Source organism: Giraffa tippelskirchi, chromosome 12 (genome assembly GCF_054371585.1).
Source record: "Giraffa tippelskirchi isolate mGirTip1 chromosome 12, T2T-mGirTip1v1.2.pri, whole genome shotgun sequence".
Taxonomy (NCBI): Eukaryota; Metazoa; Chordata; class Mammalia; order Artiodactyla; family Giraffidae; genus Giraffa; species Giraffa tippelskirchi.
Genome location: NC_137286.1, coordinates 38,414,222 through 38,440,644, shown reverse-complemented (window position 1 = coordinate 38,440,644; position 26,423 = coordinate 38,414,222). Strand labels below are relative to the sequence as shown.

Below are 26,423 nucleotides of genomic sequence, written 5' to 3'. Positions count from 1 at the left end.
GTGTTAAGTACTGCGCCAGAGCTTGGTGAGAGTGTGTTCTTGAGGCTGCTGAAGTACTTTTTTCTTAGTTGAATAAATTAAATGTAATCAGTTTATTTATTCCCTCTTGGCTTCTAAAGAGGCCATTTAATAAGTAATTGAATATCAGAACACGGTCTCTTCCTCTTTAAAGTGTCTAACTTTTAGAGTTCTAATAAAAAGACATAATAGAGAAAAGTGCCTGTAATCCTTGACAGGCGACATGATATTGACTCGGTTTATCATTAAGATACTTCCATGAGATTTTACAGGTCTTTTGTCAGACTTGACTCCAAGCCATTCTTCTGCCAGTAGATAACCACGGGTAAGTCTTTGGACCAGTGTGGGCAGATGCCTCCAGCTGTCCAAGCCTGTTTTCTTATATCTTAAGTGGAAATGATAATCCTTTCATCATTTACCTTATAAGGTTGTAAAGATTAAATGAAATAATGTATATGGAAGATACTCTGAAAATTAAAACCTCTCTAGAAATGTACAAAGAAGGCTTACTAATTACAGATTGAAGATGTATGTGTTAGAGCTATGATCAGCCCTGGAATACATGCTTTGAACTTCCTAGAATTTAGACACTTCAGTGAAGTTACGTTGTTCTGACTAATGTTAATTCCTTGCATTAAATAAAATTCTGTGGAAGCTGTAGCTCAGAACTGCCATGTAAATAAACTTTTATTTAAAAAGCAAACTTTTCAACAATTCAAATCCTCCGATTCCTTTGAAAGCTATGGTTAAGATTGTATTTTTTTACCCTATTACATCATACAACCTCGAGGGCCCTCCCATCTGTTCCTGTGCTTTCCAGGAGAGATGGATAGATGCACTGCGAAAATGGGCTTTGAGGAAAAAGTAAACTTCTGTCTCCTCGTGGAGAGTCATATGCATATTGGCAGATTGAAGTCTGAGCTGCCCTGCACTGAAGAGGCGGTCCAAGCTCGGGAAATAAGGTCGTTTCATTCTAGGCCATGTTCTTCGTTTCACTGTCAGTTCAGTTCAGTTCAGTCACTCAGTCGTGTCCGACTCTTTGCGACCCCATGAATCGCAGCACACCAGGCCTCCCCGTCCATCACCAACTCCGGGAGTCTACCCAAACCCATGTCCATCGAGTTGGTGATGCCATCTAACCATCTCATCCTCTGCACTGTCAGTGATATTCATTTCCACAGGCACCAGGTTAAAACCACCCTCGAGTTTGATGACAGAGGGGTTGCAGGAGTTGTCTACAAAGTAAAATTGTCCAGAGCTAAAGGATGGGCCTAGCCACATCAGACATACCTGATAAGAAGAAAGCAGAGGTCATGATATTACCTTCAGGTGGCAGAACTAAGGGATACAGTCATCGAGTGGTTGACTGGGGCTTATTTTTAAAATAGAACAGTGCAATCCCCAATTTTTCACACCCCTTTATGAGTTATATAATGTAGCATCACACCAGAAATGCAAAATTATAAGAACTCAATAGTAGCAGGCTTTAATATACCTGTGTCAGTTCTTGATCAAATAGGCCAAAGTTAAGATGACATGGTCTGAATGGTAACATTTAAGGTGGGCTTCATGGCTACTCCCCAGTCTCCATGCTGTGGCCCACACAGTGCCTTCTCTCTTGGGACGTGTGGTTGTGCTTTCGGCTCCTCAGAATAAGATGCAGAAACACACAGTTAGCATTCTGTGAACAAAATGAAATCCATTGTGAACTCAGTAAACATTAAATGGCAACAAGACAAAACAAAACTAGGAAATTAAAAGAACGCCTTCAAGATAGGTGAAGGGAAATAAAAACAAGTATTCTTAGGAATAGAAAGGAATATTCTTAGAAAATACTTCCTTTTTAAAAACTATTTATTTATTTAACTGTGACATGTCTTGGTGGCAAATGAACTCTCAGTTGCAGCATGTGGGATCTAGCTTCCTGACCAGGGATCAAACTCTCTGCATTGGGAGCTCAGAGTCTTAACCACTGGACCACCAAAGAAGTCTCAGAAAATACTTATTATAGGAGAATACATTTCAACATCTGTGGAATAAATCTGAAGTGGTGATCAGAAACAGATTTGTATTGCTGAAGGCTATTATTATTGAATAAGAAAAAATGAAATGACTGAGACTTTAACTCAGGCAGTTGGGACAATTAAACAAGGAGGAAACTCTAAAAATGTGACTTAGAGAAGTAACTGAAAAACTCTTAAGGGTAAGGGTGCAGTGAGGTGGCTGGATACAGAAATAAAGTTAAAAATAATAGTTTTATTAAGTTATTCTGCCTGTTGCCTTGGTTTCCTGAGAGTAGATTGCATAGATGACGCCAGCACTGGCGTCACCTGGGAGCTCGATAGAAGAGCAGTGCTCCGGGCCCCTCGGGAATTAGTCAGTCACCTGTGCTCCCAGTGCCCTTGGGGCTCCTGACTAAACTGCTGCCGAAAGAAGCCCCTCAGAGACCACAGCTTAGATAAGACAGACGCCACATTCTCCCCTTACAGTGTGGCGGAGGCCTGCTGGTGGGTATCTCTGGTCCAGGCCGTTATTCGTGGACCCTGGTCCCCCCTTCACCATCTTGTCACTCAGCTGTCCCTTAGGTGGGATTTGTCTGCATCTGGGGTGCAGGCTGGGTGTCACCCATGGACCAGCTCGCAGGCCAGGGGAGGAGCAGCTGAAGAATGAGGGTGCTTTGAGGCCAAGACCCCGGAGTGGCACACTTTAATCCCCTAGGGGCTGTGAGCTCATACTGAGTCATAGGCCCTGCCGAGCTGTGGGAGAATGGAGACACAGCTCCTACTGACCCAACACATGTCCAGCCCAGGTGTTCTTGCCACAGGAGAGAAGACTCTTGGCATCAGGGACAGTGTCTCCTGGCCGTGTCCCTTGATGTCCAGACCCCTGTGAGTAGCCCTCTGCCTCATGCCCCACCATCCCTCCTCCACCCACTGTGAGTCAACTCCAGGCACCCCCAGTGGCAGCAGAAAGCCCGGGACTGACTTTAGGTGAATCACACAACTGCCCTCCCCCCTCTGCCCATCAGCCGGCTGCAAGCAAACTAACAGACAAGGCTGCGCATGTCACATGGGTTACAGTGAGGGATAAATGCAATCACAGGCATTTGGAACAAAGAGGAGCGGTGAGGCTGTTGGCTTGGGTCAGCCTGTCTGGCCACCCTCTGTTCTCTGGGAGTAGCTCGATCGCCCACCGTCCTCTGTTGGGCCTGGTTTTGTAGTTTGGAAGGTCCATTGTCATCTCTTGCCCTCACCTGCCATGTCTACAAGTGTAGACCGCCACTGGGTGTGGAGGCTGCGTGTTTGGTGCAGCTCCCCTGGTGCACATCGTGAAGCTGGGGGTGGGGAGCTCAGGGCTCCTCTGAGGGGCAGTCACAGGTGTCTGTGAGTCGGGCTTACAGTTTGTTCTGCAAAACAGTTCCCTCAAGCAGTTAACTGAAGTAGGCCTCTCACCAGAAGCTTCTAATCAGTCTCACATGAGAGTAATCTTCCTAAAGATTTCTCCTAGACTGGGACTTCTCACCCTCTTATTCCCTGGCTTTGTACTTGACTCATTTGTCTCTTCCTCCATTTAATGGACCAAGATTAGACATATCGTAGGCCGGGGGAAAGTGGCTTCCTTACTCTAACCTGTGCAGTTGGACGGGCCCATCTTGTCTGTCCCTGCATGGACTCTGAGAAGGGCTGTCACTGCCTGTCCCCCTGCCACCTTTGCTTGCAAGCTGAACAGGTCTCACCTGAGCATCCCTTGGTCTGGTGTGTGCATGCTCAGTTGCTTCAGTCATGTCTGACTCTTTGTGACTCCATGGACTGTAGCCCACCAGGCTCCTCTGTCCATGGGATTCTCCAGGCAAGAATACTGGAGTGGGTGGCCATGCCCTCCTCCAGGTGATCTTTCTGACCCAGGGATCAAACTCACATCTCTTAAGTCTCCCATATTGGCAGGCGGGTTCTTTACCATTAGCACCACCTGGGAAGCCCTCTTTGTCTGGTTGTCATTGTTTAGTCGCTCAGTTGTATCCCACTCTTTGTGACCCCATGGACTGCAGCATGCCAGGCTTCCCTGTCCTTACTTACCTCCCAGAGTTTTACTCAAACTCATGTCCATTGAGTTGATGATACCATCCAACCATCTCATCCTCTGTAGTTTTTTGCTAAAAGCCACAGGAGTTCCCTGGCATATCCCAACATTCTGCCTTTTCATACCTGTTTGCTCATGTGCTACAGGCGTTGTGAGCAGATCTTTTGCCTGCAAGTCTTATGAGATACTTTATTGTGCTATAACAAGGGTTGTTGGAGAAGGCAATGGCACCCCACTCCAGTACTCTTGCCCGGGAAACCCCATGGACGAAGGAGCCTGGTAGGCTGCAGCCCATGGGGTCGCGAAGAGTCGGACACAACTGAGCGACTTCACTTTCACTTTTCCCTTTCATGCACTGGAGGAGGAAATGGCAACCCACTCCAGTATTCTTGCCTGGAGAATCCCAGGGACGGAGGAGCCTGGTGGGCTGCCGTCTATGGGGTCTCCCAGAGTTGGACACAACTGACGCGACTTAGCAGCAGCAGTAGCAGCAGCAACAAGAGTTGTTAGCTCTGCGCATCTTAGTGTCTCTCCTTGTAACCGCTGCCCATCTGCTAAGCCAGTGCCATATAATTTGTCTTGTTACTTCCAGATCCTTGTTTCTGTGTTAGTTAAGACACAAGGTAAACTGCTGCAGTGGAGGCCACAGAAAACTCCGTGGCTTAAATGTGGTCAGCATCTCTCTGAGAGCAGTTGAGGGGTACAGGATCCAGGCTGGGAGGCAGCCTGTTAAGTTTAAAAAGTGAGTGAAAGTCACCCAGTCGTGTCCAACTCTCTTGCGACCCCATGAACTATACAGTCCATGGAACTCTCCAGGCCAGGATACTGGAGTGGGCAACCTTTCCCTTCTCCAGGGGATCTTCCCAACCCAGGGATTGAACCCAGGTCTCCCGCGTTGCAGGTGGATTTTTTATCAGCTGAGCTACCAGGGAAGCCAAAGTTTAAAAAGTAGGTTATCAGATAATATAAGCAGAGTAATACATTCAAAGTTTTATGTTGATGTATAAATGTTGTGAGTACTTATCTATGGGTGGTAAGATGTATGTGATTTTATTTTATTCCTGTGCATTCTGTTTTCTGAATTTTTACAATGAACCAATCATATTCCTTTTGTACTTAAATGTCACAAAATTTTTTAAAAAATGTATCCTATTAGTTTACATTTGTACTTTCCACTTAAGAAAGAAACAAACCCTGGAAATTAATTTCATGTTTTGTTTTAAGGAATAGCTTTAGCCTGTGATGGGTTAACCCCCATGTGACTGTCCTCTCCCCAGTCAGGAGCTAGCGGAAACCACTGTGGTGGCCAAAGTGAATGGGGAGCTGTGGGACCTGGACCGCCCGCTTGAAGGGGATGCCACTGTGGAGCTCCTCACCTTCGAGGATGAGGAGGCCCAGGCTGTAAGTGTCTGAAACCAGCTGACCACACTTTGGGTGTTTATGTTGTCAGATATACCATGTACAAAGTCACACACTAAAGAGTAGAACAGTGGGTTTTGTGATCTTCTAAGTTTGGTGTTTAATAAATCTGACATTTATGACACCATATTTAAAAGTGATTCATAAAGAGCATGAACAAAGTATGTGATGAAATACATAGCTTGTATATGTGTGTTAGTTTTCCTCACTTAAGGACTAACCCTAATAACTGTCACCTAGCTTCATACCAGATGCCACCCTGGAACTTGTAAACCTTTGATTTCCTTGGTCAGCTGACCAGCGTCCAAGGTGCTGGGTGCATGTGCCGATCCTGTGGGCGGCAGAGTTCATGACAGGTGGAAGGGTTAGTTAGTAAGCAAATCAAACAGCTAGATGCTTTCAGGTAGTGTCAGCATCCGGAGAAGGTCAAGTAGGAGCCAACCCGGAGCAGCTGTGGTGGCTGGCCTGGCAGGTGGTTTTAACCCTTTCCTGAGGTCAGAATCCTGCTGAGACCTGAGCAGTTTCCCACACAGGTGGGCTCTTGGTTGACCTACAGACACAGTTCTTTGAAACAGTGGGCTGCTAAGTGCCTTCAGTCTGTCAGGAATATGGGTGGTGGGGACAGGGGACCACCAAGCTTAATGGTCCACAGAGGGGTCAGCCTCTTTGATATTCTCTCCCCCTGTGTTCAGTGACATCATGAAAGATAAAGCATTTATCATATTATCACAGGAAATCTTTCTAGAGTGCCTGATCAGTCACCCTGGCACCTGGTGTCGTGCTGTAGGGCTTCCAGAATAGTTGTGGTTGCTCGTGAAAATGAGAATGTTACCTCCCAGGCTCCAGCCCGAGCCCTGGTGTAAATTATCTAGGTGAGACCCAATGACCTTGTCACAAAGGTACCATGTTAATAGTATGCAGAGCTCAGATGATTCAGTAACTTTTCCTTCCAAGAGACTCCTCTGCCTTCCTGAGTCTTCTTTCAAACTTCCACGGCCACGTGCTGTTTAGCGTGTGAAGACTGCTGCTGCTGCTAAGTCGCTTCAGTTATGTCCGACTCTGTGCGACCCCATAGACGGCAGCCCACCAGGCTCCGCCATCCCTGGGATTCTCCAGGCAAGAATACTGGAGTGGGTTGCCATTGCCTTCTCCAATGCATGAAAGTGAAAAGTGAAAGTGAAGTTGCTCAGTCGTGTCCGACTCTTAGCGACCCCATGGACTGTAGCCTACCAGGCTCCTCCATCCATGGGATTTTCCAGGCAAGAGTACTGGAGTGGGGTGCCATTGCCTTCTCCGGTGAAGACTGCTATGTAGATGCAAAATCTTGTTAACGTGAGTGATGTCAGGAACAGCCACTGTGGCCGCATCTCTGACTCAGAAAGGCTGGCCAGAGGAGGAGGAGGAAGGGGGCCAGTGCTCACGCTCATAGGCGGTCCTCTGCACTGGGCCTGAACCAGCTGTGGGCGGCTGCTCTGCTCATGGTCCCACTCTTTTCTGCTCATGGTTGAGGCCCAGAAGGAAGTATTTAGGAGCCAGGCTCAGCGCTGCTCAGAGAAAAGCTGCAGGAGAAGCACACAGCTGACTGGTGGGGCAGGGGTGGGATGGGGTAGGGGCACAGTGGGCTCCAAGGGGGGCTCAGAAACAGGTGGGTCTCAGCAGTCTGCAGAGATGATACTGCCTGTGTCCTGAGGTCTGTCACCTAATGCTGTACCCACATGCTCACTCGTCTCTGCGTCTGCCTGGTGACTTCCCATGATGCAGCTGTGGCCTGGCCTCCATCCCACTGCAGGTATACTGGCACTCCAGCGCCCACGTACTTGGGGAAGCCCTGGAGCTCCACTACGGGGGACTCCTGTGCTGCAGCCCACCCGGCGATGGAGGCTTTCACTATGACATGTACCTGGAAGACAGGTAACCCTGAGAGCTTACTTGTCAGTGCATTGAGTATCTGATACAGGACATGATTACAGATGGGGTAACTGTTTGTGAAAATTATTACTTTCTATGAGTGTAGATTTAAGGGTAACTTCTCAAATGGTTTTCTTTCTTTCCTCAAGAAAGACATGACACACTATTTATCTAACCTGAGGCTTGTTAGGGCAGACTACTGATTTGGACCAGAGTGGTCAGGTTAATCCCCAGAGAGCAGGTAGTCCTTGTCATGATGGTCAAGGACGACATGTCCCCCAGCCACTCATCCCATGGCTGGTGCCAGAAGGGCTAGTCTCTGGAGGTTTCACATTCCCTAGGTCTGTGCATGAACTCCAGAGCCTCAGGCCCCAGCTCAGCCCTCCTTACCTCTCACAACTCTATATGGAAACCTTCCCAGCTGTCAAACTGAAACCCCTCAGTAGTTCTCTTCGACCCCCCTTCTCGCTCCTTCTGCCTTAGTGTAGACCCCTGGCATCTGTAGCCTGGTTGCCTGTGGTTCATTCTACCTCCAGCTGTTACCTCCACGCTGCCCGAGTGCCCAGTGCTCTGTAGCTCCTCCTAGCCCAGCCAGCTCATCCCCTGTGAGCACCCCTCCCCACCAGAGTCATCTCAGAATGTGTAGACGCCTCCTGTGTGCCAAGCTTGGTGCTGCTGATTCCCCAGTGGAGATCAGCCTGTCCGCATGAGCTCAGCCATCCAGTCAGGGGAGACAGACGGAAACAGACATACTGCTGTTTGCTGTGGGAGGTGACAGAGCTGTGGGACAAGCAGGTGGGCACTCAGCCGAGAGCTCGGTGACCTGAAAGTAGGGGTGGGACGGAGAATGGCAGGGAGCTGTCCCAGATCATCCCAGGCCTCTGTGGGGCAGCCTTGGGCCCAGGAGTTGGGGGGGGTACAAGACTGGAGGGACATGAGCACAGATGGTGGGGGAGGGAAGGAGTGGGGTTAGGAGGGACATGTTGAGTCTCTGAAGTCCTGGACCATAGAGCACCACGTTCCTCTGGGGAGAAAGTTGATCTGCTGATGACTAGGGCCTCAGGTCACAAGTTCCGTCCCAGCGGTCTGTGGCGACTCTCGCTTCTTCCCTGCAGGGCTGTGTCCAGCGCAGAGCTGCCGGTGCTGGAGAGCATGTGCCAAGCCATCATCAAAGAGCAGCAGCCATTTGAGAGACTGGAAGTCAGCACGGAGGTCCTCCTAGACCTATTCAAGGTGATTATGGGGGAACTTAAGCAGTGATAGCACACCACTGCTTTAAACAAATGGTCAGTCCCTGCTCACCACATTGTTCCTAATGCTTGATTCAAATTTGTAATGCTGATATAAGTAGGTGAAGGGCTGGGAGAATAGTGTTAATTTGTGTGTTTTATAAATCTGATTAATCCTGAGTGTTGTTAGTACTCCAGCTATTGAATTCAACAATGTTAATAATACCATATAAAATTCTGGCTTTTCCTCTTTTCATTGGGGTTTTCTGCTAATTTTTAAAATAGATTCTAGCCTGGAGTAACCTGTGTAAAACTTCAACTTTCTCTTTTTATTGTTCAAACTAATTTACTTAAATATCTTCTAAATTTTATTTTTAAAATCATAAATATCAGAGAAAACATAATTTGAGAATGCATGCGATATTGTTAGTTTTGTGGGCTTGAATTAAAAAAGTAGATTTGGATTTGGTAAAAGTTGCAGCTACTTTTTTTCTGTGTGTGGTAAACTATCCAAAATATAAAAATTACCATTTGAATCATGTTCTAAGTGGACAGTTTTGTGGCGTTAAGTACTCGCACACTGTTGTGCAGCCACTGTCAGCACCCATCTCCAGAGCTCTGCACCTCCCAGCAGTTACGCGGAATCCCCTTTCCCCCACCCCTTCTGTCTCCTTGAGAGTGACTGCTCTAGGGCCTCATCGGGTGGAATCACACAGTAATTGTCCTTCTAAGTGGCCTGTTTCAGTGTTGTTTGCTCAAGGTTCATCCATGTCATAGCAAATGTCAGAATTGCCTTCCTGTTTTGATGCTGAATAATATTCATTCCACTGTATGGATGGACTACCTTTTATTTATTCACTCTTTGTCAACGGACATCTCTTGACTACTAAGAAAAATGTTACTACATGAGTGTACTCGTATCTGTTCAGGTCCCCACTTTCAGTTCTTCAGTGTATACCCAGAAGTGGAGTTGCTGAATTATATGGAAATCTTGTGTTTAATTTTTTGAGCAACTGCCATACTGTTTGCCACAGTGGTTGTACTGTTTTACATTCCTACCAGCATGAGCATTCCAGTTTCTCTGTATTCTTGCTAATTTGACTCTTTCTTTCTCTCCCTTCTCTTCCCTTTCCCTTCAAAAAAATAAAATAACTGTTCCAGTGGGTGTGAGGAGGTACCCCATTGTGGTCTTTATTTGTACTTCTCTAATGGCTGGTAATCAGCATCTTTCCACATGCCTGTTGCTATCTGTAGATATCCTTTGGAGAAATGTCTGTTCAATCCTTTGCTCATTTTTGAATTGGGTTGTTTGTTTTTTGGTGTTGAGCTGTAGGAGTTCTTGATATATTCTGGATATTAATCTCATATTAGATATGTGATTTGCAATTATTTTCTCGCATTCTTTGGGTTGAGAACTAAACTCCATCAAAACTTTGTGAAGAAAAATGACTTGATTTTAACGTGTAAGTACACAACAGTTAAATCATACAAATCTATTTTTTTCCCCCAACAACTACCTCCTTTAAGTAGTTATTTAATACAAAGTATTTGGCACAATAGTAATAATTATGAAAGCAGAAAAGTCTGCTAAGTTTTTTAATGTAATAATATCATTTACTATAGACTTTGTTTTAATTTTTTGTACAAATTCATAATGTAGCTGTGTCTTCAGAATTTTATTTCATGTAGTTAAAGCTGAAATCTTCTAGAACAGTCCAGTCTAATAATGCCATTCCCAAATCTGAGCCATGTATGTCATCTGAAATTTTCTGGTAGCCACATTTTAAAAGTAAAAGGTGAAATTAATCTTTATAACATTTTATTTAACCCAATAAATCAAAAAATATTACTTCAACATGTAACCAACATAAAAAGTGATTTTATATTCTTTTTTTTTTACATTGTGCTTCTGGAATCCAGTGTGTTTTGGCCTGATGGTGCCCCTCAGTTCAGATCAGTTACGTGTCAAATGCTCAGGGCCCACACAGGCTCTGGGCATCCATCCTGGACGGCACAGAACTGGGCACTGAGCTCCATGTGTCCCCAGGGTCTCAGCACCTAGAACATAGCAGATGCCCATTCAGTGTTTGTTGGAAAAAAGGAACATTTTTTCCCACTTAAACGTTTTATGTGATACTATTTGGGTATATTTTTCTTTGTAGTACAATAAATTTAAATGCCGCATCCTGAAGGAGAAGGTGGCCACGCCAACGACCACAGTTTACAGGTAACGTGTGTGTGTGAATTGTAAACTCTGCTCAGTGATGCATCTGAAGGCGTTAGCAGAAGCAAGTTTGTCTTTGAGTGGGAGGCTTTTGTAAGTTTGCATGGTTGATAGAGTACTCCTTTGTGTGGAGACTCTGAAATGTCACCCCAAAGGGAGGTAATGATTTTCTCATTTGTATTTATCAGGATGGTACTAAAAAGCCACAGGATTCCCTGGTGGCTCAGGGATAAAGAACCCTCCTCCCAAAGCAGGAGACATTGGTTTGATCCTGCTTTGGAAAGATGCCCTGGAGGAGGAAATGGCAACCCACTCCAATATTCTTGCCTGGAGAATTCCATGGGCAGAGGAGCCTGGCAGGCTACAAGTCTATTGGGTCGCAAAGATTCAGACACAACTTAGCAACTAAACAACAACAAACCCATATTCTGTTTTTGGGATGTTAGCTGTAGAGCACCTCTCTCCCTGCAAGTGAGACCGTGTTCTCAGGGCCTCATGTTTTGGGGGGCTGTTCAGGAAAGGAATTCTGTTCACCCTCCCATGTTCATATTGGGGGGCAGTGGAGCTGTAGTGGGCAATCTCCTCAGGTATGATTCTCTGCCTCTCACCACACTCTCCACTGTTTGGGGGCCAAGAGCATCACCCTCTGTGCATCAGTAAGGCAGAATAGAAGTGGTGGATACCAATGACCGTGGGATCCCAAACCCAAACCCTTAGTTCGGCTGTACATCAGGCTCCAAGCCCCCCTTACTGTCCACTTGTTCAACTGCCTTATGGGTACTGCTTGTCCCCACTCCTGGTGTCCCCTTCTTTGGCTGCCTGTGACCTTCTCAGTCCCATCAGAGAAGACTTGTCTCTATAATAAGTATGACCACAGATGTCCTGCACAGGGCACTTCCTTTCCACACTCAAGTGCTATGGTTCTGTGACTTAGCTGCACCGTGACTAAAGTCACACCCCCTTCATGCATAGCTGTTCACAGTGTGTTTCCTGAAGGGTCATGTGAACACGTGGCCACTTTATGCTGAAGGTGGATACCATGCTTGTTTTTACCACTCCCCAGTGACCTGAAAAGATTTTATTATTTATTACCTGTAATACAAATAAATGTTAGTGTATCATTTCAGAGTTTAAAAACAAGTGAGGAAATTGACAAGATATGGTGAGTTTTAAATTTCTGACTTTTAATACTTGATCTTTTGGGGTTTTTAAATACAATTTTATTTATTTATGGCTCTGCTGGGTTGTCATTGGTGCACAAGGGCTTTCTCTAGTTGAGGAGAGTGGGGGTTGCTCTTTGTCGCAGGCCCTAGAGCACCCAGATTTCAGTAGTTGTGGCACATGGGCTTAGTTGTTCTGCAGCATGTGGAATCTTCCCGGACCAGGACTTGAACCCATGTCCTCTGCATTGGCAGGTGAATTCTTATCCACTGCACCACCTGGAGAGTCCCTTTTTTTTTTTTTAACTTTTCTTATATCAGCATTAACACTTATTTTATCAATTGGAATGGCTTGTGTTTAATTTTTTGAACATAAATGACTTTTTTCCCTATGGGGTTATTTAAAGATTGGCTTATTTAAGTCTTTCTTGCTAATCAGGCATTTTTTTTCCCATTTATCATCTTGAGCATTGACTTACAATCTCCTCTTTGGACAGAGAACAATACATAAATCCCGGTCATTCAAAGAAATGGTGTTTTCATGTTCAAAACTTCATTCTACTTTGATGAATGATCCAGTCCCTTTATGTGTTCATTATGATTTTTAACTTTTTAACCAGTGAACTTTAAAAATATTTAAAATTGGTTGGAATAGTTAAGGAACAACTTTTTTCTTTACTAAATTTCCCTTAAATTGGTTGACGTTGTCACCTTCTCTCTGACCTGCATTGTTGGTATCTTAACTCTGTTCATGTTTCTGTACTTGGGGAAGAGTCTACTCTTGTTAGGGTTTTATGGCCCCTTGCTCATTACAGGTGCAGGCAAATGCTTTATAGTGGTTTTGTCTCTGAGCTAAACTTTTGCATCATCTAATAAACCAAAATACAAGTAGGCATTTTGTTATAAAACCAGAGGGCCTGAAAACAGCAAAGAAAACCCTTGAATTTATATATTTATTTAATAGAGTTTACTTTTTAGAGCAGTTTTAGGTTTGCCGTAGGATTTATTTTAGAGGAAGGGTAGAGAGTTCCCATACACCCCTGCCCCTGTGTACACGTGGCTTTCCCATGGTCAGGATCCCCCCTATCCAGAGTATGACGTGAGTTATAGTCCATCTACACTGCCACGTCTCTGTCACCCAAGTCCAGCATTTACATAGGTTTCACGCTTGGTGTTGTGCATTCTGTGGGTCTGGTGAAGTTTATTTTTGACGTAAATTATCAAGTGAATGTATTTTATATATCTTTCATGTAATTTTGGTTTTGAAAATTAGTGTAGAGCAGGAAAGTGGATTTTTGATTTTCCCACAGTGAAAGTTTTTAAGAGCCATGTGTGTGTCCAACTGTTTGCGACGCTATGGACTAAAGCCCTCCAGTCACCTCTGTCCATGGAATTTCCCAGGTAAGAATACTGAAGTGGGTTGCCATGTTCTCCTCCAGTGGATCTTCCTAATCCAGGGATTGAACCCACGTCTCTTGTGTCTCCTGCATTGGCAGGCAGGTTCTCTACCGCTGAGCGACCTGGGAAGCCCTTTAAGAGCCTCAGGATGTGACAGTGAAAAGAGGTGTGTCTGTCTGCAAAGTTTCTTTCCAAAGATTCTGTGGCTTTTGTATGCGACCTGAAGGGGGAAGATTGGAATCTGAGACCGGGTGACTTGCCTCTTTCCTGCACCCTAAATTAAAGATGGATTCATACTAAGTTGTTCCTGAATTAAACATTGCCCCAGAACATAGAACATGGTTTCCAACCAATAATCCCCAAAGCTGTAACTGTGTCTGGAGATGTTTTAAATATTTCACCACAGGTGCGGTCCACTAGTTGAACTTTGTAAAGGCCCTCACATAAGACACACTGGAAATATTAAGGTCATAAAAATTGTCAAGGTAAGGATTGATTTTTTTCTGATATAGTAAACTTTAAGTGAACTAGATAAGATGGTAGTTCAATACTATCTTGAGCACTGTGGCACTTTCAAACACTGCAAGTGTACTTGACTTTTGTATGGGCTTCTAAAAATAATACAGTGTTTTAGGATTGATAATTAGAACATTTTGCATAGCCTTTGATTGTCTGTCATTTAACCTTGCTGTAAGTTTCACAGTGCATTTCGTTTTTATCTGTGAAGATATTCTGCATACCCTTGTTTTCTTGAGTTGTTTTAATGTGAACAAGAGTGCTTATCTGCCATGAGAATAATATAACGTAGGAAAAGAAGGGAAAAAAGAGATGGAGTGGTGTGATGCCAAAAACACGCTGTGAAAGCGAGAGGCCTGGGACTGATGGAGCTGTCCTCACCTGCCTTGGTTTTCTCAAAGCGGGAGGAGGCGGGTGGAGGAGGGGGCCGGCCACCATACCCCTTTCTCCTTCACTGCCCACTCCTGGGTGATGCATGTGGTGCTTGCCTTTCCTCATTGTCACACTTTCTTTCTCACTTTTCACTCCTAGAACCCACAGCAGACTGACTCTGTAATTTACTGATTAATGGTGTAATTTGGAGTAGGAAGGTTTAGTTAGAAACAGTCTATGATCCTAAGTCTACAAGAAGTCCCCTGTGAGTCAGCTGTGCTGATGTTCGGGTGGGAGGTTGTGTATAGTCCCTCATCCCTTGGTGTCCAGGATGCCTGGCTTATATCCAAGTCCATGGCAGTGCAGGCCCCTGGTATGAACCACCTGCACATATTAGTATTTCAGAGTGGTTTTACTGGTCACCAAGAGTTTGACGTGTTTACCCAAATTTTGTCTGATGTCTAGAATTCCTCAGCATACTGGGAGGACAACCCTGAGATGGAAATGCTGCAGAGGGTCTACGGGGTGTCCTTTCCTGATGAGCAGCGGATGGCTGCCTGGGAGGAGCTCCAGGAGAAAGCCAGGGCCCGGGACCACAGAACGATCGGGAAGGTGCGCCCGCCAAGCGCTGCTGCAGTGCTCTGTGACCAAGGCTCGGGACCAGGCTGTCTTAGTGCTGACATTTCTTCCCCTCTCCTGTCTTCTGTTTCCCTGGCACTCGTGGTTTTCTGCTGAGTTCTTTCACACTCCTACCCCCAGTGTCTACTAACCTTTTTCCTTCTTGTATTGCCATTAGATTTAAAAAACTGCACTTCTCTCATTTTTATAATGATATAAAAATTTTTAAAGAAAAAAGTGTGTATACCTGATAGTATAGTTTGTATTTGGGAAGCAGAGCAAGAACAAGACTTGGCAGGCAGGTGGACCTGGTCTAAGTCTCAGTCCTCCACGTGGGAGCTGTGATGTGAGGGGCCGGTGCTCACTGTGGAGCTCCGTGTCCTTGGCTCTGCTGGGTGGTGTGTGGGGTGGCAGGAGGGTGGACACTGGAGGGTGGTGGCCACCCGGGTGGGCTCTCAGCATGACGGCCATGCAGAGGTCACTGCCACTCAGAGCCCACCTCCAGCAGTGAACTTTCCTGACCTTTTTGCCGTGTCGTCTCCCCATGAGATCCATGCCCCAAGGTGCCAAGTAAGAAATCAGCAGTAAATCCCAGGTGAAATAAAAGTTAAGTTCAAAGCTGAGTAATCATAAATATGACTTGTAACTTCACATGCACTGTTACATAAATCAGATTCAAGTATTTGGAATGTCAGCTATTAGAACTTGGAAATAACTGAGTGTATGTTTTATTCTAGCATATCATATGTGTACAGTAAATATGCAACAGCAGTGGAATTTGAAACGCAATTACTTTTTCAACCTAGGAACAGGAACTTTTCTTTTTCCATGATCTGAGCCCTGGAAGCTGTTTCTTTCTTCCTAGAGGAGCCTTCATTTATAACACGCTGATAGACTTCATACGAGTAAGTAATTTTTTAAATATCCTATGCTTATTCAACTCCATTTTGTATCTTACCATTTTCTCTCATCATAAAATAGCCAAGCATTTCCATTGATTTTATTTTAATAATACTCAGAATTTTGAACCTCAAAGAGAAATGCTGTATTGTGCCTTCAACTAAGAACACGGAGACAGTTTGTATTTTCCTTGGATTTCATTAAATGTACCTCTTGTCTGTTTGAGTTTCTAGAGCACATATGATACAAAGATAAACTTTAGACCAACTGTGGAACTCCCTGTGAGAGAGGAAGGAGGAAATGGTCTGTGTGACACATTACCACCTGAGATTGCAAATGATGGTGGCCTTAAGAGTATGTTTGACATAACTCCAAATCTCCATATGTTTTAGATTAAAGTTGAGGAGGAACATCCTGAGATTGCCACAGAAGCACTGAAAAGCCTGCTTCCATTTCCAGTATCCCATCTTTGTGAAGCAGGGTTTTTTGCAGTGAAAGTGAAAGGCATTCAGTCATGTCCAACTCTTTGCAACCCCATGGACTGTACAGTCCATGGAAATCTCCAGGCCAGAATACTGGAGTGGGTAGCCTTTCCCTTCTCCAGGGGATTTTCCCAACCCAGGGATGACCAAACCCAGGTCTCCTGCATTGCAGGTGGATTCTTTACCAGCTAAGCCACAAAGGAAACCCAAGAATGCTGGAGTGGGTAGCCTATCCCTTCTCCAGCGGATCCTCCTGAACCAGAAATCACACCAGGGTCTCCCGCATTGCAGGTGGCTTCTGCAGTGACAGCAACCAAAACGGGATTATGGAGTAGGCTGGACATATGCAACACACTCCAGGTGTCACTGTTTTCCAGCGCCCCTAGTGGGACCATCCAGGCTCAGGAAAACAGGCTTAGGGCTCCCACTGATTCTGCATTATGGTCAGTTGTATAATTATTTCATTATATATGACAGTGTAATAACAATGGAAACAAAGTACACAATAAATGTGGGCTTCCCAGGTGGGACTAGTGGTAAAGAACCCACCTGCCAATGCAGGAGACCTGGTTTTGATCCTTGGGTTGGGAATATCCCCTGGAGGAGGGCATGGCAACCCACTCTAATATTCTTGCCTGGAATCCCATGGACAGAGGAGCCTGGTGGGCTACAGTCCATCCATGGGGTCCCAGAGAGTTGGGCACGACTGAAACAACTTCACACACGTGGACACACACAATAAATGTAAATGTAATACACTTGAATCATCCCAACCTCCTCCACCCCTGCCATCAGTGGAAAAATTGTCTACCCCAAAACCGGTCCTGGTGCCAAAAATGTTGGGGACTGCTGTTACATACTACATACCATTATATTATGAAATGAATGTGTGTGTGTATGCTTGCATGCTCAGTCGCTTCAGTCGTGCCCAACTCTTTGCGACTATGGACTGGAGCCTACTAGGCTCCTCTGTCCGTGGGATTGTCCAGGCAAGAATACTGGAGTGGGTTGCCATATAAAATGAGTATACTTAATGTGAAAAGTATACTGAGCATACATGAATCTTTCTTTTATGATCCATAAGGTACCACGCTTAAAACTAAGGGCATATTAGCTTTGAACTGATGTAATGCATGATCCTGAATTTAGCAGTCCTTGTCTGGGTATCTCTTGCCTGCAGTTATGCCCTGCCCCAGCAGATTTCAGCTCTACGTGCCTGTCTCCTTTAGGAGCAGCACCACCAGCACAGCTTCACGGAGGTCCTGTCCCCCAACATGTACAGCTGCAAGCTCTGGGAGGCCTCTGGACACTGGCAGTATTACAGTGAGAACATGTTCACCTTTGACATCGACAAGGATACTTTCGCCCTTAAGCCCATGAATTGCCCAGGGCACTGGTGAGTATGAAAAATGAAGCAGATCTGTACCTAGCAGGTACTTCACTACAGTTAGTTTTTAATGTTATTTTGCTTTTTGGAGTTAAGAGGGTCCTTTAACATGAAGAGCAGTGTTTAGAAATCATCTTTACCAAGTTGTTTCATTTTGGAGGGTGAATTTACTTTTAAAATATGTTTATTCTTTGCCAGATGTGGGCTGTTGGCTGGAAAACATTTAGTATTTTGTGCTTCTCAGAGGATAATATTACCCATCAATTTTATAAATTATTACATTTCTCTTCCCAGTGGTGATATACTTCAAATATACATATTTGCAGAACATTTAGTTCTTACATGCTATTTGGGTTGGTTATAACAAGACCAGTGAGCTCACAGTCAGTGACTGGATTTCATTGATTCTAAGATGCATTCCCCCCCATATTTCAACATCCCTAAAATTGAGATGTGTCTTATAGTTGGTATCTTAGCATAATGCCATAATTTAATTCATGGTGGTTTTCTTTCTTGGTTGTACATAATGTAATGGTCCATCTTACAGTCAAGGTTGTCTTAGAGTCTATGAAAGAATGTAATTATCATAAAGCTGCATAGGATGCGAATGCAGCCTTGTCAGAGAAGCAGATTTTACAACCAGAAAGGAACAGGTACAATTTTCCACCAAAAAATATCCCACCTATTGTAGCTTCGTATCAACATACACAGTTTCAGTCAATTGACCTTAGAAGGTAACTACTTAAAAGAAACCTCTGAATACTGAAGAAAACTCTTTGCTCTCTTCAGTGAAGACTAAAGGAAGTTCAACTCTGTGGTTCAGTTCAGTTCAGTCGCTCAGTCATGTCCGACTCTTTGCGACCCCATGAATTGCAGCACGCCAGGCCTCTCTGTCCATCACCATCTCCCGGAGTCTACCCAGACCTATGTCCATTGAGTCAGTGATGCCATCCAACCATCTCATCCTCTGTCGTCCCCTTCTCCTCCTGCCCCCAATCCTACCCAGCATTAGGGTCTTTTCCAATGAGTCAACTCCTCGCATGAGGTGGCCAAAGTATTGGAGTTTCAGCTTCAACATCAGTCCTTCCAATGAACACCCAGGATTGATCTCCTCTAGGATGGATTGATTGGATCTCCTTGCAGTCCAAGGGACTCTCAAGAGTCTTCTCCAACACCACAGTTCATATGTAAATATTCTGTAGCCTCTTTTTTTAAACAAAGGTGGAGGCTAAGACCTAGTGCTTTGCATTCTCCAAAACACCTGTATTAACTACTTCTTAACTCAGTTTGCCATTGGGTACCAGTTGAAGCTGTGATTTCAGTATTATTACAAGAAAGCTGAACACAAGCAGAGAGTGTAATTTTGTATTTTCTTATCTCAGAACAAGGAAACAGGACCACAGTGGCTTAGTGGTGATGGGGTGTGGGAGCCAGGGTTGCTTCCTGCAGAAGAGAGGCCTTTCATGCAGAGAGAATATTAGTGGGGTGCTTCAGATACAACCATTCCTCCTGGAGCTCACGAGCAGAGTGGAGAAGGAACAAATACACAGATAGTCAGTTATTGAAAAAGTAAGACCAGTGTCAAAACTGAGGCAATTCTGGCTGTTCTTGGAGCCTGAGGCTCGACTGACCAGCCCTTCTGGGGAGTGTCCAGGGCTGCCTCACTTAGGAAGTAGCCTTTGAAATGGATTGTAGATGGTTAGTGCAAATGGGTGAATGAGAATAGGGAGCAGTATTTCCGGAGGAGATGATTGGGTTCTTTCTCAGAGTGTGCAGTGATGTAAATACAGTGTTCAGTAATTCATGGGAGAAGAAATTTCTTTTAATTGGTGATCTAAGAACCAGAATCAGGTGTTTACAAATCCTGAGTCATTTATTGTTAACTTACTAACTAAGATCATGGCATCTGGTCCCATCACTCCATGGGAAATAGATGGGGAAACAGTGGAAACAGTGTCAGACTTTACTTTTTTGGGCTCCAGAATCACTGCTGATGGTGACTGCAGCCATGAAATTAAAAGACGCTTACTCCTTGGAAGGAAGGTTATGGCCAACCTAGATAGCATGTTTAAAAGCAGAGACATTACTTTGCCAACAAAAGTCCGTCTAGTCAAGGCTATGGTTTTTCCAGTGGTCATGTATGGATGTGAGAGTTGGACAGTGAAGAAAGCTGAGCGCCGCAGAATTGATGCTTTTGAACTGTGGTGTTGGAGAAGACTCTTGAGAGTCCCTTGGACTGCAAGGAGATCCAATCAATCCATCCTAAAGGAGATCAATCCTGGGTGTTCATTGGAAGGTCTGATGTTGAAGCTGAAGCTCCAGTACTTTGGCCACCTCATGCGAAGGGTTGACTCATTGGAAAAGACCCTAATGCTGGGTAGGATTGGGGGCGGGAGGAGAAGGGGACGACAGAGGATGAGATGGTTGGATGGCATCACCGACTCGATGAACATGGGTTTGAGTAGACTCCGGGAGTTGGTGATGGACAGAGAGGCCTGGCGTGCTGCAATTCATGGGGTCGCAGAGAGTCGGACACGACTGAGCGACTGAACTGAACTGAACTGAACTAACATTCAAATGGTTACTGCATCTCTTCTGTGGTAAGGAAACACTGTGTGCCCCTGTGTCTTTTCTAGTCTGATGTTTGCCCATCGTCCACGGTCTTGGAGGGAAATGCCGATCAGACTTGCTGACTTCGGGGTTCTTCACAGGAATGAACCATCAGGAGCTCTGAGTGGCTTGACCTGTGTCAGGCGCTTCCAGCAGGATGACGCTCACATCTTTTGCACAGTGGAGCAGGTAGACTGGAACTCAGGGAGGCATGGTCAGCACAGGTCCGTGGTGGAGTAGGTAAACGGGGACTCGGGGAGGCGTGGTCAGCACGGGTCCACGTTAGGGCAGGTAAACGGGGACTCAGGGAGGTGTGGTCAGCATGGGTCCAGTGTGGCTGCCTTAGACACATTGCTGGGTCTTTCAGAGTTGCTATGAACTGAGTTGTTCAGTCTAGTCTCTGAGGTCCCATCAGTTCCAACACATTCTTTTGTATCATTTTTTTAGATTCCACATATAAATGATCTCATATGAATTTTGTCTTTCTCTGTCTGACTTACTGCACTTAGTATGATGATCTCTAGGTTTATCCATGTTGCTGCAAATGGCATCATTTCTTTCTCTTTATGGCTGAGTAATATTTCATTGTAGATATGTGCCATATCTGCTTTATCCATTCCTCTGTCAGTGGTCGTTTAGTTTGCCTCCATATGTTGGCTATTGTGAATAGTGCTGCAGTGAACATTGGGGTGCATGTATCTTTTCAAATTAGGGTTTTCATCTTCTGGATATATGTCCAGGAGTGGAATTGCTGGATCATATGACAACTCTATTTTTAGCTTTTTAAGGATGCTCCATACTGTTCCTTATAGTGACTGTACCAATTTATATTCCAGCAACAGTGTAGGAGGGTTCCCTTTTCTCCACACCCTCTCCAGCATTTATTATTTTATAGACATTTTGATGATGGCCATTCTTAATGGTATGAGGTGATACCTCATTGTAGTTTTCATTTGCATTTCTCTAATAATTATTGATGTTAAGCATTTTTTCATGTGCCTGTTGGCTATTTTTATGTCCTCTTTAGAGAAATGTCTGTTTAGGTCTTCTGCCCATTTTTTGATTGGGTTGTTTGTTTTTCTTGACATGAAGTTTATTTTTTTTTCTTTTAAGCTTCTTCCAACTTTATTAACATTAATTATTAAGTAACATTATTTTAAGGGTATTGGTGAAATTTTGGATGTGTTTGTTTTTCAGTTTTGCCTGGAAGTTAGAATTTACTTTTTCAGGTTTTTATCTTAATTCAAATTCAAATTGTCATGCAAAGGGCCACTATTAAATGGTTTGACCTAATAGACAGTTATAGACCCCTCCAATCAATAACAATGGAGTACACATTCTTTGAAAGTGTCCACAGGACATTTTCCAAGATAGACCATATTCTAGGCCGTAAAATGAGTCTCAGTAAATTTAAAGGGATTCAGTTCATGCAGAATATGTTCTCTGGGGCTTCCCTGGTGGCTCAGTGGTAAAGAATCTGCATGTCAATGCAGGAGACATGGGTTTGATCCCTGGTCTGAGAACTAAGATCCCACATGCTGTGGGCAGCTAACCTTGTGTGCCACAACTAGAGCTTGTGCTCTGAAGCCTGGAAGCCCCAGCTGCTGTGTCCATACACCCTAGAGCCCATGCTCCACAAGAGAAGTGACTGCAGTGAGAAGCCCGTGCACTGCAACTAGAGAGTGGGCCCTGCTTACCACTAGGGAAAAAGCCTGTGCAGCAATGAAGACCCAGCACAGGCAAAAAAAAAATTTAATAAATAGTTTTTAAAAAGTTCTCTGGCTGCTTTGAAATTAAGGTAGAAATCAATAACAGAAAACTATCTGGAAAATCCCCAAATATTTGGAAAGTGAATCATGCACTTCTAAATAATCATGTGTCAAATAGGAAATCAAAGGAAATTAGAAAATATTGTACACTAACCTGTGCACAACACAAGTTTGAACTGCCCCTATTTCTGCACAGCAGTTTTTATGAATACATACAACACTGCTCTGTGAGTCACAGTTAGCTAAATCTGCAGGTGTACAACTGCAAACCGAGGGCCAACTGTACAGTTATGTGTGGGTTTTTCATTGTGTGAGGGGCCAGTACTCCTAACTCCAGCCTTGTTCAAGGGTCAGCTCTATACCAAATGAAATGTAAAAGAAACACAATATATCAGGATTTGTGGGATGCCATTAAAATGGTACTTTAGAGGAACACCCGCATTAGAAAAGAAGAATGTTTTCAAAGAGGTAGCCTCAACTTCTACTTAATAGACTAGAAAAAGAGCAAATTACATTAGAGATAAGCAGAAAAAAGAAAATAATAACAGAAAAGAAATCAGTGAAATAGAAAAAAGAAAAACAATATGCAATATCAACCCAGAGGCTGGGTCTCCTAGATGAATAAAGTTCATAAACCTTTAGTTTTGTCAGAGAGAAAACTAATTAAAAATATCAAGACTGGAAAATTCCCTGGTAGTCTAGTGGTTAGATCTCCATGCTCTCACTGCCTGGGGCCTGGGTTTGATCCCTGGTTCGGGAACCAAGATCCCACAATCAACAATGTGTAGCCAAAAAAGGATAATAAGGTAATAGTATGAACGTGCTTATGCCAGTTAATTTGACAAATTAAATGAACAAATTCTTTGAAAAACACAAGCTACCAAATTTTACTGAAGAAGAGATAGATAATCTGAGTAGTCCTTTGTTTATGAAAGAAGTTGAGTTGGTAGTTAGCAACCTTTCCACCAAGAACACTCCAGGCCCAGAAGGAATCACTAGGGAATTCTACCAAACACTTACAGAAGGAGTCATGCCAAATTCTGCTCATTCCTGGCAGACATTAACGGGGAACCCCTACACCCACCCTGTATTGTCAGCGGTGACTAAGTGGTGCCTGGACTTCCACCTTCACCTGGCAGTCACACGGTGCTGCCTCCACTACCTGCTTGAGTGGGGAGATGAGACTCCCGCCAGCACTCCTCAGTGATGAGGCCACACCTTGGGGTCAGTAGAAGCCACATGAGGAGTGGTACCAGGACACTCTGGCCGCTCCTAGCCAGAGTGTCATTGGAGAAGCCTACCAGGGTGTAGAACTCTTGCTGTCACCCAGCAGTAACAGGGAGCCCCGGCCTTCCTCCCAGTCCCCAGTGGGAAACCCTGACATGTGCTCCCGCTTTGCAATAAACAGGCAGTCCTCCCTCCCTGTTGGGGTAGAGTCCATGGAAGACAGCTAAAACAGGTAATTTAAATAAAATCCAAAGTCTTATAATAGCCAAAATGTCCAGATTTCAGAAATCAGTCACCATGTCAAGAAGAAGAAAAATCTCAACTTGGATGAAAAAGGGCAGTGTAGGCACCCTGCTGTGGAGATGCTAGGGTTGTTTGAATTATCTGGTGAGGCCACCATAAAAATGCCTCGATAAGCAATTACAGACACACTTGGAACAAATGCAAAATTTAAAAAATCTCAGGAAATAGAAGATATAAAGAACCAAATGGAGATTTTAGAACTGAAAAGTGTAATAACCAAATGAAATATTCAGTGGATGGATTCATGAGAAGAATGGAGGGGACAGAAAAGAATCAGTGAACTTGAAAACACCAATAGAATTGACGCCAGCTGAAAAAACAGAAAAGAGACTGAGAGAAAAATAAACAGAACCTCAGAGACCAGTGGGACTATAACAAATGCCTAATATATATGTCACCAGAGTTCTGGAAAAATGGAGTAGGGTGGAAGTGAAGAAGTACTCAAAGAGGTAATGGCTGAAAACTGGCTGGCCACGTTAGGCAAAAGCCATAAGTTTACAGATTCAAGTAGCTGAGAAAGTCCAAGCAGGATAAACCCAAACCAGGTGGCGCAGTGGTAAAGAACCCATCTGCCAATGCAGTAGACATGGATTTGATCGCTGGGTCAGGAAGATCTCCTGGAGAAGAAAATGGCTATACACTCCAATATTCTCACCTGGGAAATCCCATGGACAGAGGAGGAGCCTGGCAGGCTACAGTCCGTGTGGTCACCAAAGATCAGACACGACTTAGTGACTAAACAACAACAAAGAAATATTAGATACAGTAGAGCCAAACTTACGAAAACCATAAAGAAAAACATGAAAACAGAAAGAAGTGATACCTTACCTTCAAGAAAAAAATTAAAAATGAAATAACAGCAGATTTCTTATCAAAATGAAATATAACCTACTGTATAGCATGGGGCACTCAATGCGCTGTGGTGGCAAAGGGGATATATGTACACATGTGACTGAATCACTTTGCTGTAGAGCAGAAACTAACACAACACTGAAAAGCAGCTATACTCCAATAAAAATTTAAAAAACAAAATTCAGAGGCCAGAAGAAAGAGTCACAGCATTTTCCAAATGCTGATATGACTGTTAAACCAGAATTCTATATCCCCAAAAAACAATCTCTCAGTGATGAAAGTGAAATCAAGACATTAGATCTACCTTAAAAGATTGCTATAGGACTTTCTCTAAAGAGAAAGAAAATTAAAAAAAAAAAAGAGTCTCAGAACATTCAGAATGAAGAAAGAACTAAAAATGAAACATGGTAAGTACAATTTTTTGCTGTCGTTTAGTCACTTAGTTGTCTCCAACTCTTTTGCAACCCCATGGACCGTAGCCCGCCAGGCTCCTCTGTCCATGGGATTTCCCAGGCAAGAATATTGGAATGGGTTCCTTCTCTAGAGGAATTTTCTGGACCAGGAACTGAACTCACGTCTCCTGCATTGGCAGGCAGATTTCTTTACTGCTGAGCCACCAGGGAAGCTCAGTTAACTACAATAAATATTACTTTTCCTTTTTCTTTTGAGTTTTCTGCATTACATCTGATGATTAAAGCAAAAATTATATCACCATTGGGGACACTGAGTAAATGGCTCAAGGATCCCTGTCTTACTTCTTGAAACTGCATGTGAACCTCAAAATAAAAAGTTTAACTTTAAAAAATGGGCAAAAAGATGTGACCATTCAATTTACCTAAGAATATGTACAAGAGAAGGTTCACACCTAAGGAACTAAGCAGATGGCAAAGAAGCACGTGAATGTTAATGTTAAGGATCATCGGTTACTGAGGAAATGGAGATTGATGCCCTGTGAGCTGCCTCTATGCCTGCAAAATCGCTGACATTTCAGAGACTGACTCTGACATGTGTTGAGTGTGTGGAGGCACTAGATCTCCCTCTCACCAGTTGTGGAGGTTGAAGATGGTACAGTTCCTCTGAGAAATAGTTTGGCAGTTTCTTAAAGTGAAACACGCACCTACCATATGTCCCAGCCATCTTACTCCTTTTCTTTTCCCAAGAGAAAAACAAAGCACACATCCATACAAAGACTTGTACACACATGTTCAGAGCAGCTTTGTTTGAAGTCGTTGAAATGTAGAAACAGCTCAGTGACTGGTGAGTGTGTAAAGGAACAGTGGTGCATCCACAGAGTAGACAGCTGCTCAGCAGGAAAGAGAGTGATCTGCTGCTGACACTGCAGCATGGATGGATCTCGAAATAATCATTTACTGTTAGGTTCAGTCGCTCAGTCGTGTCTGACTCTTTGCAACCCCATGGACTACAGCACGCCAGGCTTCTCTGTCCATGGAATTTCTCCAGGCAAGAACACTGGAATGGGTTGCCATTTCCTTCTCCAGGGGATCTTCCTGAGGGATCAAACCACGTCTGGCGTCTGCTGCATTGGCAGGCGGATTCTTTACCACTAGTGCCAGTGGGGAAGCACCGAGTGTAAAAACTGAAAGAAAATAGCATGGACATGTGGTTCCACTGATGAAAATCTGCAAACCTAATCCACAGTGACAGGACAGAAGCAGACCCTTGCTGGTACCTTTTCTCTGCATCTATGTTTTTGCTGCCTCATCTCAGTCACACTTAGAAGTGGTCGTCTTCCTCCTCTTTCGACCTCTCAGCTCAGCCCTGCTCTTGTCACCCTGCGCTCATTCTCTGGCTTCAGTCCCTCTGCTAACCTCAGCTGTTATATCTCAGCTGTCCCTGTGAGCTCCAGACCCCAGCCCTCCAGGGGACGTTTCTGCTTGGCCATCACACGCACCCTCATGGAGGCCAGGTCCAGTGCTAGCCCCTCTTCTGC

The 26,423-nt window shown here is 44.3% G+C and overlaps 1 protein-coding gene across 7 annotated transcripts in view; it reads left to right on the top strand.

Annotated features, from left to right (window-relative positions):
• TARS3 (threonyl-tRNA synthetase 3) overlaps positions 1 to 26,423 on the top strand; it is a 50,481-nt gene that overhangs the window by 10,884 nt on the left and 13,174 nt on the right. For all 7 annotated transcript variants that reach the window (XR_014070292.1, XM_081546628.1, XM_081546623.1 and 4 more), the window contains exons 4-12: positions 5,376 to 5,499; positions 7,307 to 7,428; positions 8,541 to 8,658; positions 10,817 to 10,881; positions 13,843 to 13,921; positions 14,790 to 14,936; positions 15,749 to 15,847; positions 17,554 to 17,720; positions 20,348 to 20,510. Coding sequence is in view for 6 of the 7 variants with exons in the window: in XM_081546628.1 (XP_081402754.1) it covers positions 5,376 to 5,499; positions 7,307 to 7,428; positions 8,541 to 8,658; positions 10,817 to 10,881; positions 13,843 to 13,921; positions 14,790 to 14,936; positions 15,749 to 15,847; positions 17,554 to 17,720; positions 20,348 to 20,510 (1,084 nt within the window). In the remaining variant the exon portion in view is untranslated. The remainder of the gene's footprint in view (positions 1 to 5,375; positions 5,500 to 7,306; positions 7,429 to 8,540; positions 8,659 to 10,816; positions 10,882 to 13,842; positions 13,922 to 14,789; positions 14,937 to 15,748; positions 15,848 to 17,553; positions 17,721 to 20,347; positions 20,511 to 26,423) is intronic.